At 42.6% G+C, this 17,280-nt stretch overlaps 1 protein-coding gene across 2 annotated transcripts in view; it reads right to left on the minus strand.

The window, feature by feature from the left end:
• The window catches only part of INTS4 (integrator complex subunit 4), a 45,422-nt gene that overhangs the window by 24,770 nt on the left and 3,372 nt on the right, over positions 1-17,280 (minus strand). For both annotated transcript variants that reach the window (XM_088140482.1, XM_088140481.1), the window contains exons 3-12: positions 15,930-16,047; positions 10,275-10,381; positions 9,511-9,696; positions 8,529-8,579; positions 7,126-7,214; positions 6,379-6,499; positions 5,858-5,929; positions 4,509-4,683; positions 3,219-3,424; positions 2,078-2,220 (exon numbers count right to left, since the gene is read on the minus strand). In XM_088140482.1, coding sequence (XP_087996608.1) covers positions 2,078-2,220; positions 3,219-3,424; positions 4,509-4,683; positions 5,858-5,929; positions 6,379-6,499; positions 7,126-7,214; positions 8,529-8,579; positions 9,511-9,696; positions 10,275-10,381; positions 15,930-16,047 — 1,268 coding nt within the window. The remainder of the gene's footprint in view (positions 1-2,077; positions 2,221-3,218; positions 3,425-4,508; positions 4,684-5,857; positions 5,930-6,378; positions 6,500-7,125; positions 7,215-8,528; positions 8,580-9,510; positions 9,697-10,274; positions 10,382-15,929; positions 16,048-17,280) is intronic.

Consider the following 17,280-nt stretch of genomic DNA (forward strand, 5'->3'; position numbering starts at 1 on the left):
GTTGCTATCGTAACCCCAGGACCACACAGGGCATGAAGCAAGAAGAGGCAAGAGACCCAGGCAAGGAGTGTGGGGGGATGTGGAATGTGGGTGGGTCGGCGGGGCTGTGGGCAGGCGCTACAGAGCGTAGGCAGACTGGCAGGGGCTGCAGATGGGCCGGGGGTGCTGTGGGTGGGCTACAAAGTGTGTGCAGACAGGCAGGGGGGGTACTACTGGGATCTTATACACCATAGTAGGGCTCCTCATGAGAAAAAGTGGGGGGAGCAACTTATGGGAGCAACTTCTGACCTTCCCTGCCAGCTTCCCCATTGACTTTGCTTGTGGGAAGCTGGCAGAGAAAGTTGCAAATCCTGATCACGTGACCATGGAATGCTGGAACAGTCGGAAATCTGGTCCGGTTGCCGAGTGCCTGGATCACGTTTGCGTGACTAGAGGGACATTGCAACAGCCAGAACTCTGAGGAATGGTTGTAAGTACCACTTGTTCAGCGCCGTCGTAATTTTGAACAGTTACTGAATGAGTGGTCATAACTCAAGGACTACTAGTACAGTAAACCATTTTGTACAGAACTGTCAATCAAAGAAGACATTTTTCCAATCCAGGTATCAACATTATTGCATTATTCAAGTCTAGAATTACAACTCTTCTTTTGTGATCTTAGGAATGAAGAGCTAGGACAGAAGCAAGCTGACAGACTGTGTATTTTTAAAATTATACTTAAACGATGTCAAAGCCAAGCATTCATTTGGCTGGCATTCTAGTCTAGCTGTAGGCATCTAAAAAAAAAGGCCGCAGAACTTAAAACACTGCTGTTAGAAAAAATAAGAACTCTTACTTATCCCCAATTTATGTAGCCTAGAGAAGATAAAGCCGTTCTCTGACATCCCATACTAGCCTACAGGGATTAAGCCTGGAATTTCCTGATAGTCTCGCATCTACCTATCATCCCATTCCAATCTTCTCTACTTTGGGCTTTGATCTTATATTTGCAAATAATTAATAAGTAAAATAAGTGATTGAAAATAAATAAATAATGCACAGTTCCAAAGGGAATTCCCCTATAGTTGGAACAGCATTCCAACCCTCTTTCAAACTCAAAACATTCCAAAATCAAAATATTTTTCATTATTTGAGGAGTTTTCCAAACTACAATTTCCCCCATAAGTGCAGTGGCAAATGAAAATGTCCTTCAATACTTTGCTATGGGTTGGGAGCCCTAAGTGCTCCAGAACTCCCGTTAGGATTATAAAATTTAACCTTAAAAAAAAGGCTATAGCAATTATTTATGAACAGTTAGAATACACTAAATTAGATGTTCCAAAATAAAGAGAAAATAGAACAAAGGATCAGAGATTAAACTGGATAAATGCCCCTAGAAGACCATTCTGGCATCTACAGTATATTCCCATTGTTATAGATTTAAAATTACAGTTAATTGAACAACATCACAATTATTTAATCATTTGAAATCCATTTGATGTCATGTCTCCTGGACATCAGTGCATCTCTTCTGGAAGAAACTAATTCAGTCAATAATGGCTGGAGTTGTACTCCAAATGCAACATTTGTTCAAATTACGTGATTGTGTTGCTTCCTTTGCAACATAACGGTTCGTGCATTTATTTAATTAACGAATATTCATTCTGGCCTACAAACTCATTGAATTTGCAGGTGCTTACATTCTCTGGAATTATTTGTCATAGAAATTAACGGGAGGACAAGGCAAATAAATATTGAACACATTTAGGGTTGTAAGAAAAAAAACAATACTATGAGGCTGGAAATGCCCATTATCTGTTAGTTTCACAAAACTCTGGAGAACTCACTTCCATTTCTGTAGCTGACCAAGCCTTTTTACTGTTTAGGATTAAAAACTGGAGTCCTATTCAGAAATCTGGATTGCATACACTGGCTCTTACATTTTTATTTATTTTTTGCTATTGCAGAATACTGGCAAATATGACAATCTTAAAAGGGGCCCTCTTTTTCTTTTCACACATAAAACAGTTTTAAGCAGAGTTTCTATCATGGTATCTTACCACCCTTACTATTCCACTTTAAGGGGACAAAGACTTACTTCCAGATGGAATCCCTGTCTGTAGGATACTTGGAAAGATTTTTTAGCAGCTCCGCCAAAGCAAGATGGATGCCTTCTTTGGTCGAGACGTTGGTGCAACACAACAGCTCGTGGAGAGCTTCCCGGATATCTCGGGAGGAGTCCTAAAGCAACACACAGAAAGCCTTGAATATCAAAGTGGTGGAGAGCCTTTTAGGATCAACTATCAATGGTAAGGGAACAAGAAGTCAAGAAATAAGCTGCAGACTAGCACTTGGTAGAGCAGCCATGAAGGCCTTGGAAAAGATATTCAGATGCAGTGATGCATCTATCCCTACAAAGATCATAATAGCGCAAGCAGTGTTTTGTCCTGTGACACTCCATGAAAGCAAAAGTTGGACTTCGAAGAAACAGGATAGGAAGAGTGTTGGCACTTTTGAACTCTGGTGTTGGAGAAGACTCCTGAGAATATGGAGGACAGCCAAGAAAACAAACAAATGGATCATCAAACAAATAAACCCAAAGGCCTCACTTGGGGTACAAATGACCAGACTCAAATTATCCTACTTTAGATACATTATACAAAGACCTAGGTCTCCGGAGAAGGCTAAAATGCTGGGAAAGGTAGAAGGAAAGAGAAGAGAACAACCAGCAGCAAGATGGATGGACTCAGTTACAGTGGCGATGGGTGCACAATTGAAAGACCTGAAACACCAGGCTAGGGATGGATCATCATGGAGAAAATCTCTGTGGTTGCTAAGAGTTGATGACTTGATGGCACATAATCAATCAATCAATCAAAGATAATCAGTTTATACTGTCAAGCTCCTACTGGCCATCCTGGATGGGGCGGAAGGGAGCAATAGTCCCAACGACATCTAGGGAACCTCAGTTTCTCTACCTCTGACCTCAAAAATAACATGCTCTTGGATAGGTACAGATCCAGTGGAGTGGTGTAGCAGTCAGAATGTTGGGCCAGAACTCCATGAAGCGGAATTCAAACCTGCAGTTGATACTGGGTGACAGGGAGCTATCCCAACCAAATGAAAATGATGATGAAATTATCATTTCATGATCATGACAATGATCCCACTGAAATCAAATGATGGCGAGCCCATCCCAAAGGAAGTCCAGACTAAAGAAGGATGGGAAAAACCCTTGCCTCCAAGACACCCAGCACTGTGTCTAGTTGATCCTCTCGGAGAGTGATGTTGTTGGAAATCTTCCTCATGGTGTGAATTGACCGCAGCCTCACTTCCTCAATTTCGTCGTTAAACATGTCAACCAGAAAATCAAGGCACTTCTCTGCAAAAGAGGGTGAAGACTGTGCCAGCATGCAGAGGGCTTCAACAGCAGCAATCCGGACCTCTGAAAAACAGATCAAGAGGGTGAGAGATGGAAAAAGGAATGCCAGAATCCTATCTCAAGGATAACCAGGTTCCCACAACACAATAAGCCAAACCCAAATAAACAATAAAATCAGGTCTCTGTGAAATGTATGAATCCAGTCGCTGTGTTTTTCCACAATTTTTTTTTTGAGGCAATGCCCCTGTTGGACTGGTGTTTCAGGTCTTTCAATTGTGCACCCATCGCCACTGTAACTGAGTCCATCCATCTTGCTGCTGGTTGTTCTCTTCTCTTTCCTTCTACCTTTCCCAGCATTTTAGCCTTCTCCGGAGACCTAGGTCTTTGTATAATGTATCTAAAGTAGGATAATTTGACCAGAGGAAACAGAATGGACACTTCCAGTATGATCAGAGGAAACAGAATGGACACTTCAACTCCTGAAAAATAATTTGCATGCAAAGAAGGAAGATGTTTGCAATTAGAAGACTAGGCCATCTCTCCAAGTCATATTGCCTACTGCAGCCTTCCTCTATCTAGAAACCTTCAGAAGTTGGAAATTCTTGAAGGGCCATTTCCGAAACAGAGAACAAGTTGGGCAAAGATGACTGGCTGAATGGGGCCACACCAGTTCCACCAGTGCCCAACTGAATCAGAACCTCCTTCCTGAGATAAAAGGCCGTTAAGAGAGAAAACACCGGAATGGAAACTCTTAGACTTGACAGATAAATCACCAAAGGGCTTAATTTGAAGCCAGTGTGTCTTCCCCAACTTTAAATTTTAAAGACTGTAAGGTAAGCCCCCCTCTCCTTCATTTTCAAAACTCGTTGGATTCAGGCCAGCCACTGGATTTGGAAATGCAAGCTACATTTCTGAAATGGCTTTCTCAGAAGTACCAGCAGCTTCTCTTTATTAAATTGCCAGACTTTTTGCAATTTTGGACTTCATTACACAGAGGGACCATTGTGGTGTTTGATAACGCACAAATGCATTGAAATATGAGCTAGAAATCGCTCTGTCAGATAAAAGGCAGAGGACCAAAGGACCAGACAACTTTTCTATGAGGTGATAACAGCTCCGCAAAAAGATCCAAAGGGCTCCTACTCACCGTACATCTCATCTTCCAGGCCATGAACAAAAGCTCCGCAGGCCCCCGATTCAATGAGGTTCACGGCCCCCGTGTCTATTTCTTCTTTGGGAGCGTCATCCCCCCATTTCCTGCCACTTGAGAATTCCCCAGAACTGTACAGCTCTTTAGCCCGTTCATGGGCAGTGCGTTTTCGCTGTAGACATAACAGACAGGGAAGTCACGTATTTTAAAATACCCCAGCCATTTCTTTTAAATGATATACAAGTAGTCACCACTTAGTGATGGTAGCTGGGACTGGAATTTCCATCACTAAGCGATGTGGTCATAAAGCGCAATGTCACATGACTGCTCTGCTTAGCGATGGAAATTCCGACACTTCCGGTTGCCATCGTTAAGTGAATCGCTGTGGGTCATTAAGCGAGAACCTCACGTGACCGTGACTTCCTACTTCTTGCCAGCTTCCCCATTGATTTTGCTTGTGGGAAGCTGGTAGGGAAGGTTGCAAATCATGATCATGTGACTGCAGGATGAGTGATGGCCAGAAGTTTGTGGACCAACTGTAACTACCACCTGTTCAGTGCCACTGCAAGTTTGAACAGTCGCTGAACGAATGGTTGTTAAATGAAGATCATCTGTAATAACAGATGAATAGTGAAGCCCTGCTGGAGTCAACATTTTAGGACGCACAGCTAATGTCATCAGCTCTTTTCCTTTCCAAAGTTCCCACTCTGGAAGCAGAACAGGTAGCCTGAATAGTGTAGTTTTATCCACAAACTGTGTCAGCTGACTGCCTACCTCTTAATAAATACGGCTGGGGTTATAATTGGGCTTCACTGGCCCAATTAATCTTAATCTACCAAAGAAACAAATTCTGGCTTGCTGAGGTACAGAAATGATAGGTAGGTAGGTAGACAGACAGAACTTTATTAAGTTCATAGCCCAAAATAATGAAAAGATTACCATAGTAAAACATGGCATAACCATTAGCAGTGTGGAGTTTACATTCAATGTAATAAAACTTAGCAACATTTATGGACACAGAATTATCTTTGTTATCTAACAAGTAATGTCAGTAAAATGTCAGAATGCCCTGGGAATTTAAGAGAGGAGACGGGAGATGAACTGCAAATGAGAGTCCCTGTAGAAATGGCAATATAACAAGACACGGGGTGTTCTTTCTATTGCCCCTGTGTCACAGGGCTACCATCGTTTAGCAATGGGGATTTTGCTGTGTTCCAACACTGCTGGGGGGAACAAAAATGATATACAGCATCAGAAAGCATTCAAAGAAATCAATTGTGCAACTTCCAGAATCCCAGGGTTCGGACATATAAGCACCAGCAACAAAACAGAACAGGATTCCATACCCTCAAGTCTGACATCAGCTTCTTGTCCAGGGTCTGTTCTAAGAAATGAGAACTAACTTGCTGCATAGATCCCTGGAAAACAAGTGGGAAGGGAGTCCATCAGAAGGTCATTTTAAACACAAGCACAATGAAGATTAAGACGATAATACAAGCCCAGTCTGGTATGTGGGTAGTGAGTTTCAGGTCATTTTCAACTGAATGATGCCAAGATCACTAAAAAATTGTGCTTTAGAACAAGCCACTCTCTTATTTCACAGATATTCAAAATGTGGTAGGATCAGAACGTTCCAGTATGCCAAACACCCTTTTATTCCATATAAAAGGCTCAACATTGGAACCTTTTTCACTTCCTCCATGGCTCCCCTTCGCTCCTCTGAGCTTCAGGGTGAGACGTAATGAAGCTCAGCACAAAGGCAGATCAACAATAAATGGAGAGAACAATTAAGCATCTTGTATTTCATGTGCCAGCTGGCAGATCAGGGACGCTCTCCTTGGCAACTGAAAAGAATTAGGGCCCTTACCAATAGTTTAGCAGCCTGGACTCTTACAACCCAAGAGCCATCGCTGACCATGTGACAAATCTTCCCAAAAGCATCATCAACTAGCCGGATTTCTTCATTGGAGGATGGGATTGGGACAATGCTGGGGAGAGAGACAAATTTTTATTACTGCTGGCTTAGTAGGTGGTAGTGTCTGGGCTTAGAAGCTAAGCAGGAGCTAGCCTGGTGAGGACTTGAATGGGAGACTACCAGAAATTGCAGGGCTGCGGGCTAGACAGGGAAGCTGAACAAAAACCAGAAGCAGCCCATGCAAACCATTTTGTAGTGCTGCCAAGAAAGCTACGTGCACATGACGTTCCTGGGAATTACTATCACCATTAGCATGTCGTGCTGGGTGGCCATTCTGAGTTGCAACACTACATCAGGAACGTGCCAGGCTGGAGAAAGGCTTTTTAAAGAAATGGAGCATATGGGGATAATATGTCCAGATGAAGCCATTCCTTTATACGAGAGTTTCTCAGCCTTGGCAACTTGAAGATGTCTGGACTTCAACTCCCAGAATTCCCCAGCCAGCAATTCCCGGCTGGGGAATTCTGGGAGTTGAAGTCCAGACATCTTCAAGTTGCTAAGATGGAGAAATACGGCTTTGTACTACAGGAGGGGAGTTACCTTGCTTGCTACATAGCTTCTCCAAATCTTGCTTTACACACTCTCATACCACAACGTTAACTCCCCTACCTTTGGAACTACCTGACACCTTATACGTACCTTTCTGGGTAAAGCTGGCTAAGGACCCAAGTGAGTTGTACTGCTACGCTGCGGACCTGTTCATAATCATCCGTTAAGAGTTTACACGCCTGAAATAGGAGGTTTCCAGGAGGTTATTAGCTGTAAGCCATTATTTGCACTTCAGCCTATGATTTCATCTTTTTTTTTTTTTTAATGGGGACTGAAACGTATGGGTAGAAACTAAATGAACAAAGACATGAAAAAGCACCTAAAACCCCAAAAAGGACTGTCCCCATCATTGCCTAACAGCCTTTGATAGCCTGTGAGAGGAATTTCCACAGAATAAGCAAAGATCAGCTGAGCATTTTGGGTGGGAAACTGGGAAGACCCGGAGGGGGATGCTGACTTTCTCCCCACTGCAACGGGTCTCATGCATCTCAGCCCTGCCGCAGGATCCAAGGGTTTTATCAGTGTTTGCATCCTGCATGCCGTATAGGCGTTGCTTCAAAACACTTCCCTGTCCTATATTATAAATTAGTTTTAGAGCATCTTCCACAATGAAATCCATCTAAGCTAGCACACTACACGGAAAATTATAATAAAAATAGCAATTAATCCCTTCCCTCCTCAAAACCCAGCAGCCCAGAAACCCCAGCTTAAAAAAAAAAGGTGACCCCCCCCAAAACCCCCCCTGGGTATTCAGAGCTTTTAAAAGCATGCAGAGGAAAGGCCACCGAGGCAACCTGGACCAAGGATGCAGGGCTGCTCCTGAAACAATCCTTTCCTTTGTGCAAACACAACCTCCTTGGCCACAACCAAGGGAGAAAAGATTCCACTGATGATCGGAGGGGGCAGGCATGCTGGTACAAGCAGAGGAGGCGTCAGCTTGAACCCACGCTATTTAAACCTTTAAACTTCGGAAGCAGCACATCTGTCCAAACGCTGCAACTTCCTGATCTTTCCTCTTTGCATGTTTGTTCAGCTAATGCTTTGTCGTTTTAGCAAAAAGAAGGAATTAGCCCATTTCTTATGCCAAGGGAGTTGGGGGTGGGGGGTGGCAGAGGCTGAATAACACTTTGCCACCACTGACTCACAAAAACAAATACCCCCCCCCACACCAAGAGCAAAAAGTAAGACTCGTGAGTTTAAAACCAACCTCCTCTCTCTTGCATTCCTCTTACATCTTTATTCTCCTGGGTGTACATTGCAAGTCATTTTGGAAGTTAATTTTGGGTGAAAGACCAAATGCAAATATAAAAAAGCACAGTGTTTGCAAGAAGAAAAACAGAAAAGGACCCCAGAAATCTGCCCTGCAGGCACCTTTTCTTGATTTTGTTTCGTGGCTTGGGGAAGGCTAATTTAAGCAGTTCTCCTTGATATTTCTCTTGGATTCATCGAACATTAGAGCCCTTTGCTAAACTGATATATCACACAATCGTTACCTGGCTATAAATTGTTTGCTGCAACTTTAATCCCCTTTCATGAAGCTGCAACTATAGGGGGGAAAAAACACAAGACTGTTATTACAGTAATTCAGAGAAGTTAGGCTTTTGCACGTTGCATAATGCAAAATAACATGAAATGGAAAAGTGTTACAGGATTCTGGCTACATTTCTGTACAGGAAAATAACAAGTAAAATAGTGAAATTAAAAGGGGAAGTAATCTTACACACAAACATTCACTTCTCTAGAATGCATGACAAACATTTCAATCAGGAGAATTTATACACAGTAGCTGGGTTCACACAACATGCTAAACCAGGTTAAAAGGTTGGGTAGTTTGTGATTCAATGTTTATGGGAAACTTGTCCTTGTCTTAGCATGTTGGGTGAACCTAGGCCACCATATTACACCAACATGTAATTTGTGTTCACTTAACAAAGCTGTTAACCTGAGTTTAAGGATCAACATGTTGCATGAATCCACACAACTTCGTTTAGCCTGCAGTCTAACATTAGGTTTCCTGGGAGGAAGCCCCATTGAATTCCGTAGGCATGTTTCTGGATAAATATGCACTGGACTGCTCAGAAGTTCTAAGTACATTTTAACTGCTTTTAACCTGGTTTAGCATGTTTAACTTCAAGGATGTTAATTCCTCTTTTTTTAACACTATCCTTAGTCAACACACATTCTGTGCTTTGCTGGAGGGCCACTCCAAGAACGAGGGAAGCAAGAGAGATGGATCCATTTCTTCAATGCGCATAGCCATGAGTCCCATTACTACAAAGGTTGACCACAGTAGCAGAGATGAAGCAGATTTAGGAGTCACTGTTGGCCCAGGGCCTACCAGGTGCTAACCCCTGCTGAACATGTAGACCAAGGATTTTGTTTTCTGAGAATTGCTGGAGGTCTACTCATGCCCTGTGGCATTCTGCTAAGCTCCGTAACTCATTCTAAATCACCATTCTTCTCACTGAGACCTACCATAGCTTTTATAGCTGCAGTCCTAACTCGTGGATCCTGGTCGCTAAAGTGATCCCCTATAATCTTCTGCACGTCTTTGGGAGACTGGTGCTCCGCTTCCTTCGAGCCACCTTTTTCCACTGTCCCCAGACAGCCAATCAGGAGCAGGCATTTGTTCCTTACACCATGGGAGGAATCCGTCAGATGCTGCGGAGCAAAACAGAAGAGCGGGTTGACCCATGTTTTGTCTGCTCTTTGGATATCAGGAGATATTAGGAGATGCCCTTATAAGTGATTAGTATCTTTGAAATTCCCATCCTGCCAGGTAGAAATAATGTGTTAATGCAAACATATTGGTTTTCAACAAGATTTTCTAGGGAAAGTGGGGGTGGCAAAACTTATCATCTCAGCATCTGCAGGAAGCGGGTCTGGGCTACACGCTCTCCTCACCATCTGTCACAGGTCCCCCCACGCTCACCTCCATCCTCCTCATCTCTTCCTACAATGCATATGCTTTTCTAAGAGAAGACACACTTCCCTGTTAATGCCACAAATCCTTCTCTCTCTGCATAAAAATACTTTTTAAACAACACCTACTTAAAACTGTGGGATTTGTGGCCACTGGGTATAACTACGATTACCAATCTAGATGTCCTTCAACTCAGCATGCTGTCTGGGGAATTCTGGGAGTTGAAGTCCACACATCTTAAAGTTGCCAAGGTTGAAAAACATTGAACTATACAATCAAATAGCTTAGAGTTCTTTCACTGGCTGTCTTAAATTACCTTGCAAGCTACGTCTATAAGACGCCCTCGCACTGCAGGGTTCTCTTGAAGCTTCTTCCCAATCACCAGCAACGTATCCAAAAGCTGAGCCAGAACTTGGTGGGACTCTGAAAGCAAACCAAAAAGCCACTTCTATTCACAAGAGACATAATGCAACAACCGTGCTGTAGGAAGAGGGTCTGTACTTGGGGGGGATTGCCTGAGGATCATTACAGGATCACACCTGCAATGTTGACAGCACATTTTGGGAGCACTCATAAAAATGGCTGCCATCTATTTACCAGGAAGCAACAATGGCGTGGTTGTTTCTTACAGCCAGGACTTTCCTTGTCCCTGGATGCTCCATACCAACCCCAGCTTACCTCTCTCTCTTTTCTGGGCAGGTGGGGATACTTCTAAGCAAAATATTAAGCTAATTTTCTCAGAATGCCTCCATGGCTATGTGAGAGGCTGGCTTTATTTATTCATTTATAATGCCAATTTGTATGGCTGCCCAACTCAACACAGATTCTTGGAAACGAGGGGATGCCAGGGGCAGCCATGGACTTTGAAACATGCCAGCTTCCTGTTTAATTGTTTTTGGATAATAATCTCTAAAAATATAAAATCATCTGCCCGTGCATATGCTCAGGCCTGCATTACATCTTCTGTCTTGAGCTTTATAAATAAAATATGTACAAATGAAATTTGTGGCCAAAATGGCTGACAAAATTGAAGGATTGTTTGCAATAGCATTTTATAGTCGCTCTATATATTTTAAACTCTTCATATTAAACATGTTTTACAAATGCATATACAATCGTCTTATGTTTGGGAAAACTGTAATCTTGAAAGGCAGCCGTGAAATCAATCAATCAATCAATCAATCAATCAATCAATCAATCAATCAATCTCTCTCTCTCTCTCTATATATATACAGTGAGGCAAAAAAGTATTTAGTCAGCCACCAATTGTGCAAGTTCTCCCACTTAAAAAGATGAGAGAGGCCTGTAATTTTCATCATAGGTATACCTCAACTATGAGAGACAAAATGAGAAAAAAAATCCAGAAAATCACATTGTCTGATTTTTAAAGAATTTATTTGCAAATCATGGTGGAAAATAAGTATTTGGTCACCTACAAACAAGCAAGATGTCTGGCTCTCACAGACCTGTAACTACTTCTTTAAGAGGCTCCTCTGTCTTCCACTCGTTACCTGTAGTAATGGCACTTATTTGACCTTGTTATCAGTATAAAAGACACCTGTCCACAACCTCAAACAGTCACACTCCAAACTCTACTATGGCCAAGACCAAAGAGCTGTCAAAGGACACCAGAAACAAAATTGTAGACCTGCACCAGGCTGGGAAGACTGAATCTGCAATAGGCAAGCAGCTTGGTGTGAAGAAATCAACTGTGGGAGCAATAATTAGAAAATGGAAGACATACAAGACCACTGATAATCTCCCTCGATCTGGGGCTCCATGCAAGACCTCATCCTATGGGGTCAAAATGATCACAAGAACGGTGAGCAAAAATCCCAGAACCACACGGGGGGACCTAGTGAATGACTTGCAGCGAGCTGGGACCAAAGTAACAAAGGCTACCATCAGTAACACACTATGCTGCCAGGGACTCAAATCCTGCAGTGCCAGATGTGTCCCCCTGCTTATGCCAGTACATGTCCGGGCCTGTCTGAAGTTTGCTAGAGAGCATTTGGATGATCCAGAAGAGGATTGGGAGAATGTCATATGGTCAGATGAAACCAAAGTAGAACGTTTTGGTCTAAAGTCAACTCGTCGTGTTTGGAGGAGAGAGAATGCTGAGTTGCATCCAAAGAACACCATACCTACTGTGAAGCATGGGGGTGGAAACATCATGCTTTGGGGCTGTTTTTCTGCAAAGGGACCAGGACGACTGATCCGTGTAAAGGAAAGAATGAATGGGGCCATGTATCATGAGATTTTGAGTGAACACCTCCTTCCATCAGCAAGGGCACTGAAGATGAAACGTGGCTGGGTCTTTCAGCATGACAATGATCCCAAACACACCACCCGGGCAATGAAGGAGTGGCTTCGTAAGAAGCATTTCAAGGTCCTGGAGTGGCCTAGCCAGTCTCCAGATCTCAACCCCATGGAAAACCTTTGGAGGGAGTTGAAAGTCCGTGTTGCCCAGCGACAGCCCCAAAACATCACTGCTCTAGAGGAGATCTGCATGGAGGAATGGGCCAAAATACCAGCAACAGTGTGTGAAAACCTTGTGAAGACTTACAGAAAACGTTTGACCTCTGTCATTGCCAACAAAGGATATATAACAAAGTATTGAGATGAACTTTTGATATGGACCAAATACTTATTTTCCACCATGATTTGCAAATAAATTCTTTAAAAATCAGACAATGTGATTTTCTGGATTTTTTTTTCCCATTGTGTCTCTCATAGTTGAGGTATACCAATGATGAAAATTACAGGCCTCTCTCATCTTTTTAAGTGGGAGAACTTGCACAATTGGTGGCTGACTAAATACTTTTTTGCCCCACTGTATATATATAGTGCCTTCAAGTCAGTTTTTGACTCCTAGAGACTGCTTGAACTAGCCCCTGCAGTTTTCTTGGCAAGGCTTTTCTGAAGTGGTTTGCCATTGCCTTCCTCCTAGGGCTGAGAGAGTGACTGGCCCAAGATCACCCAGCTGGCTTTGTGTCCAACGCAGGACTAGAACTCACAATTTGGGGAGTCTTACATAAAACACAAAAATAAAATATAAAGAGTCACTAAGTAAAGAATAAGGTCCTGATATGTCACTATTCAGTCAGTAGAATCTTATGTGTTTATTTTACAAGGCTTACATGTCACTTCTGCAGCTCAAATTATCCTACTTCAGACACGTTAGTCTCCAGAGAAGGCTCTAATGCTGGGAAAGGTAGAAGGAAAAAGAAGGGGACGACCAGCAGCAAGGTGGAGGGACTCCGTTACAGTGGCAACATGAACACCATTGGGAGACTTGAAAAACTGGGCTGGGGACAGATCGTCATGAAGAAAAGCTATCTATGTGGTCACTAGGAGCCAAAAACAACTTGACGGCACATAATCAATCAACATGCCACTCCAATCACTGACTCTTTGCAGCTTACCATCTGACCAAGCATGACAGAGTTGAAACAATTAAGAAACAGAACCAGATAAACAACAAACATTATATCCCTAGTTTTAGCACAATAATAGCAAAATATCTCTCTTTTGAGGACCCATAAAACCCATTCAGTCACACACTCCCACACAGGCAGAAGCTCTCTTAATTCATCACCCCCTCAAAAAGGCCTGCTGAAATAACTGGGTTTTGATCGCTTCCCTAAACCCCCAAAATGTTGGGGCGAATAAAAGTCTCTGTGTAACGAAGAAGTGGGGCAGCAGAATCTCTCTGGGGACAGCAGAAGTGTCCCTAAATGCCTCCTAGTCAGACTTCTCTTTCTAAGAAATACTGCCCATGTATGCTGAGCTTAAAGTAAGCAGGCTGTGGAAGAAACAATAGCTACCGAAGGATGACAGTCAAATCACTCCCACTGTACGAACTGTGGAATGGTGCCATTTTTCTCTGCGTTCTAGTGGAATTTGGCTTACTTGAAAACTTATACCTAGAAGTAAAATTAGACTCATCTGAAATTAATCATATGACAGTGTAACACAGAGAGGGAAGAAAATCTGTACTGTGCAGAAAGGCTTTTCCAATGATTTGGCAAGGAGTTAAAAAAAATACACACAGCACAGTCTCATGATCTCATATACAAAAACAGCATCTCCTTTCCTTCAGCATATTAACAAGGATTTCCATTACATTCAGTTAAACCAAGGGTACGTAACCACCCGTTCTTGACAGCTTTGGGTGCAGCACCCGGGGACCTCAAAAATTCATTGCCAAATATTGATATTTTTTTTAGATTTTTTTATCCCACCTTTATTATTTTTATAAATAACTCAAGGCGGTGAACATACCTAATACTCCTTCCTCTTCCTATTTTCCCCACAACAACAACCCCATGAGGTGAGTTGGGCTGAGAGAGAGGGACAGGCCCAAAGCCACCCAGCTGGCTTTCATGCCTAGGGCAGGACTAGAACTCACCGTCTCCTGCTTTCTAGCCTGGTGCCTTCGCCACTAGACCAAACTGGCTCTCCACTGATTGATTGATTGATTCATTCATTTTATATGGCCACCCATCTCAAACACATGACTCTGGGCAGCTAACAACAATTAAAAACATGATAAAACATTATAACAAACCAATAAATAACATACTGCACCAAGATAAAAGACCAACCCACACAGCAATTAACAGAACCATGATAGGGTCTCAGCTGTATACCCAGGGGCCCAGGCTCTGTTAAAGAAACCAAATCTTCAAGGCCTTATGAAACGTTAATTTTCAGTGTGACAGAAAAGGAGAGGGAGGGAAGGAGGGAGGGAGAGGGAGGACTGGACTACAATAACAAGGACACAGGAAAAGCTGTGACAATGGACGTGGCTCTCAATCCACCTAATCCAGGCTTCTGAATTGTCCAGTGGCCATCTGGGTGTGCTTGGGGAACTTCCAAGCCTGGTCCAGGGGGTGATGGCCCCTTCCCCATCACTTCCCACCACCTAGTAGTTCAGGCCTGCTGTCTAGGAGGCAGGAGGTAAGAAACAGTCATGGATATTAGCAGTTATTGAGAATATGAACCTCCATAAATCTGCCCACTCTCGTTTCTAAAGTTATATGACCTATACTTTGTTTAAATTAACATAAATAATATGAAACCACATTTCTCATGGTCCTACCTAATACTTTTAAAAGCATGGCCCTCAGCATACCATTGAAAGTTTAAGTGGGGCCCTTGACCTGGGCAACACCACACATTGCTGAGTTCCAGAACTCCATCTCCAGTAATCAACACTGGGCTAGACAGACCAATGATGTGATACACTATGAAAAGCTATTGTTTGTTTTAATTGTGATTTGTTGAACAAGCTAGTATGGTCAGGTCCATCATGCTACACTATAAACCACCGTTGACAAACCACATTGGCTGGTGTTCATACAATGCACCATGCCAGGATTTTTTAAACATAGGGAGTCCTTGCTTAATGACCACAATAGGGACTCGAAAATTGCTCATTAAGCGAGTCACCACGTGATCAAACCTGATTTTATGACCATTTTTACGATGGTTAAGTGAACCACTGTGGTTGTTAAGTGAATCATGTGGTCATTAAGTGAATCCAGCTTCCCCAATGGACTTTTTTGCCAGAATTCACTTAATGACCATGTGATTTGCTTAATGACCACGGTGATTCGCTTAATGACCATTGTAAAAAAGGTTGCAAATCGTGATCACCTGACTGTGGGGAGGATGCAATTGTTTGTGATGGTCGTACGTGCAAGTAAAGCACTTTTTCCGAGGCCGTAGTAATTTTGAACTATCATTAAATGAACAGTCATTAAGCGAGGACTACCTGTAGTGACTGTTTTGAACAATCCACAGTGGCCTGATTCCCCCATGGGGCTAACCCATCACACAAAGCAAAGAGCAGTCAAGCTACATTAAAGCTTAGTAGGATGGGAACCCAGCAAGTGGGAATGTAACACATGCTTCAAATAGTCTGCAACAATTCCATATATTTGTTAGTTGGGAAAAGATCACTTACTTTCATTTTGGAGCGTGTTAATGGCATCGTCCAGAATGCAATCAGGAGAAAACCCAGGAGTCTTTGACAGCAAGCCCAGCAAGGAAGCAATTTTTAGTCTCACAGAAGGATCGTTTTCCTGGGTGATGAGAGAAGGATATCAAAACATCATCTTCCCACAAATCTGCAAGAGCTTTTCCTGTGCACCATTACAGGTGAAGATAGTCCAGCATCTTTAAAGGGCTGTCTCTCTTTTTTCTCTCTGGTCCAGCATCATTATCTCATTTCCCTTTGTTCCCCATTAAGATGGCCCTGCCTGAGGCATGCAAATCTGATCAACCTATGGCCTGCCCATGAGACAAATGAACCTATGGCCTTCTCTCACACATGCTTCACCATAGGAATAAATCCAGATGCAGCTTTTGTCTTCTTGGTTGTTTGCACCAGTGTATGAACAGCCCAATCTGTGCTAAACAAAATAGCGAGAGTGCACGTATCAATATGCTTTAAGAGCTGTGAGAAATGTCCTTATTCAGCGGAAGCAATATCCCAAAGACTCCAACTGCAGGGTAGCAGCAAAGGAGAGCTTATTACCCTCACATCCTTGAAACAAAGTGCTGGATTTGATGTATCCTTAGTCTAATCCACAGGCTGTTCTGTTTATTAACTGAATGTGGAGGGACCTTTTCCACCAGAATCAACTTAAATAGAAATAACTGACTTCCTGTCTTACCCAACTTGGCTTTTTAATTTTCTTAAAATAGTCTTTTAGTTAATAAATAAATGGGAAACCAGTGTGCCAGAAAGCAAAGCATCTGCTTTATTATTTGCATTGACAATAATGTTTCTGAATGCCAGAGAGGTTTAGAAAATAAACATGCTGAGCAGCTCCAGCTGAGTTCTCAGTATAGAAATGTTCCTGCTAAGAATGTGCAAGATTTCAATTTAAAACCCCCGTTTGCTCAAAATGTTCCTCTGCACTCAACAAATTCAAGACACTTTGAACCAATTCGCTTTGTGCCAAAGCAGCTGTTCCAAACTTGAAACGTCACCTTTAAATTTAAAACACTGTACTGTAGGTTTAATTTGATGTGCTTTGTTCACCTCCAGTGCCCACTTGCCCACCAAGAAAAAGATAAAAGTAATCCGTATGCTAAAGCATGACGTGAAGCTAGAGGGGAAGCAGCCTCTGAATGAGAGCAGACACATACAATCTCAGAATTTCAAATGTGTTTGTTGAGCTTAGGTTCCTGAGCTATGAGAAGCAATCCTGAAGAAAAGTAGGAGAAACATCCAGAAAAACAGACTCTGAAGCCAGTGAGATCATAGCTACCATGAGTTTAGTATTCGCTTTGAGTTTTTGGGAGAAAGG

Source organism: Python bivittatus, unplaced genomic scaffold, assembly GCF_059951505.1.
Source record: "Python bivittatus isolate LINGU-HERP-01145 unplaced genomic scaffold, Pbiv_v1 ctg000340_np1212, whole genome shotgun sequence".
Lineage (NCBI taxonomy): Eukaryota > Metazoa > Chordata > Lepidosauria > Squamata > Pythonidae > Python > Python bivittatus.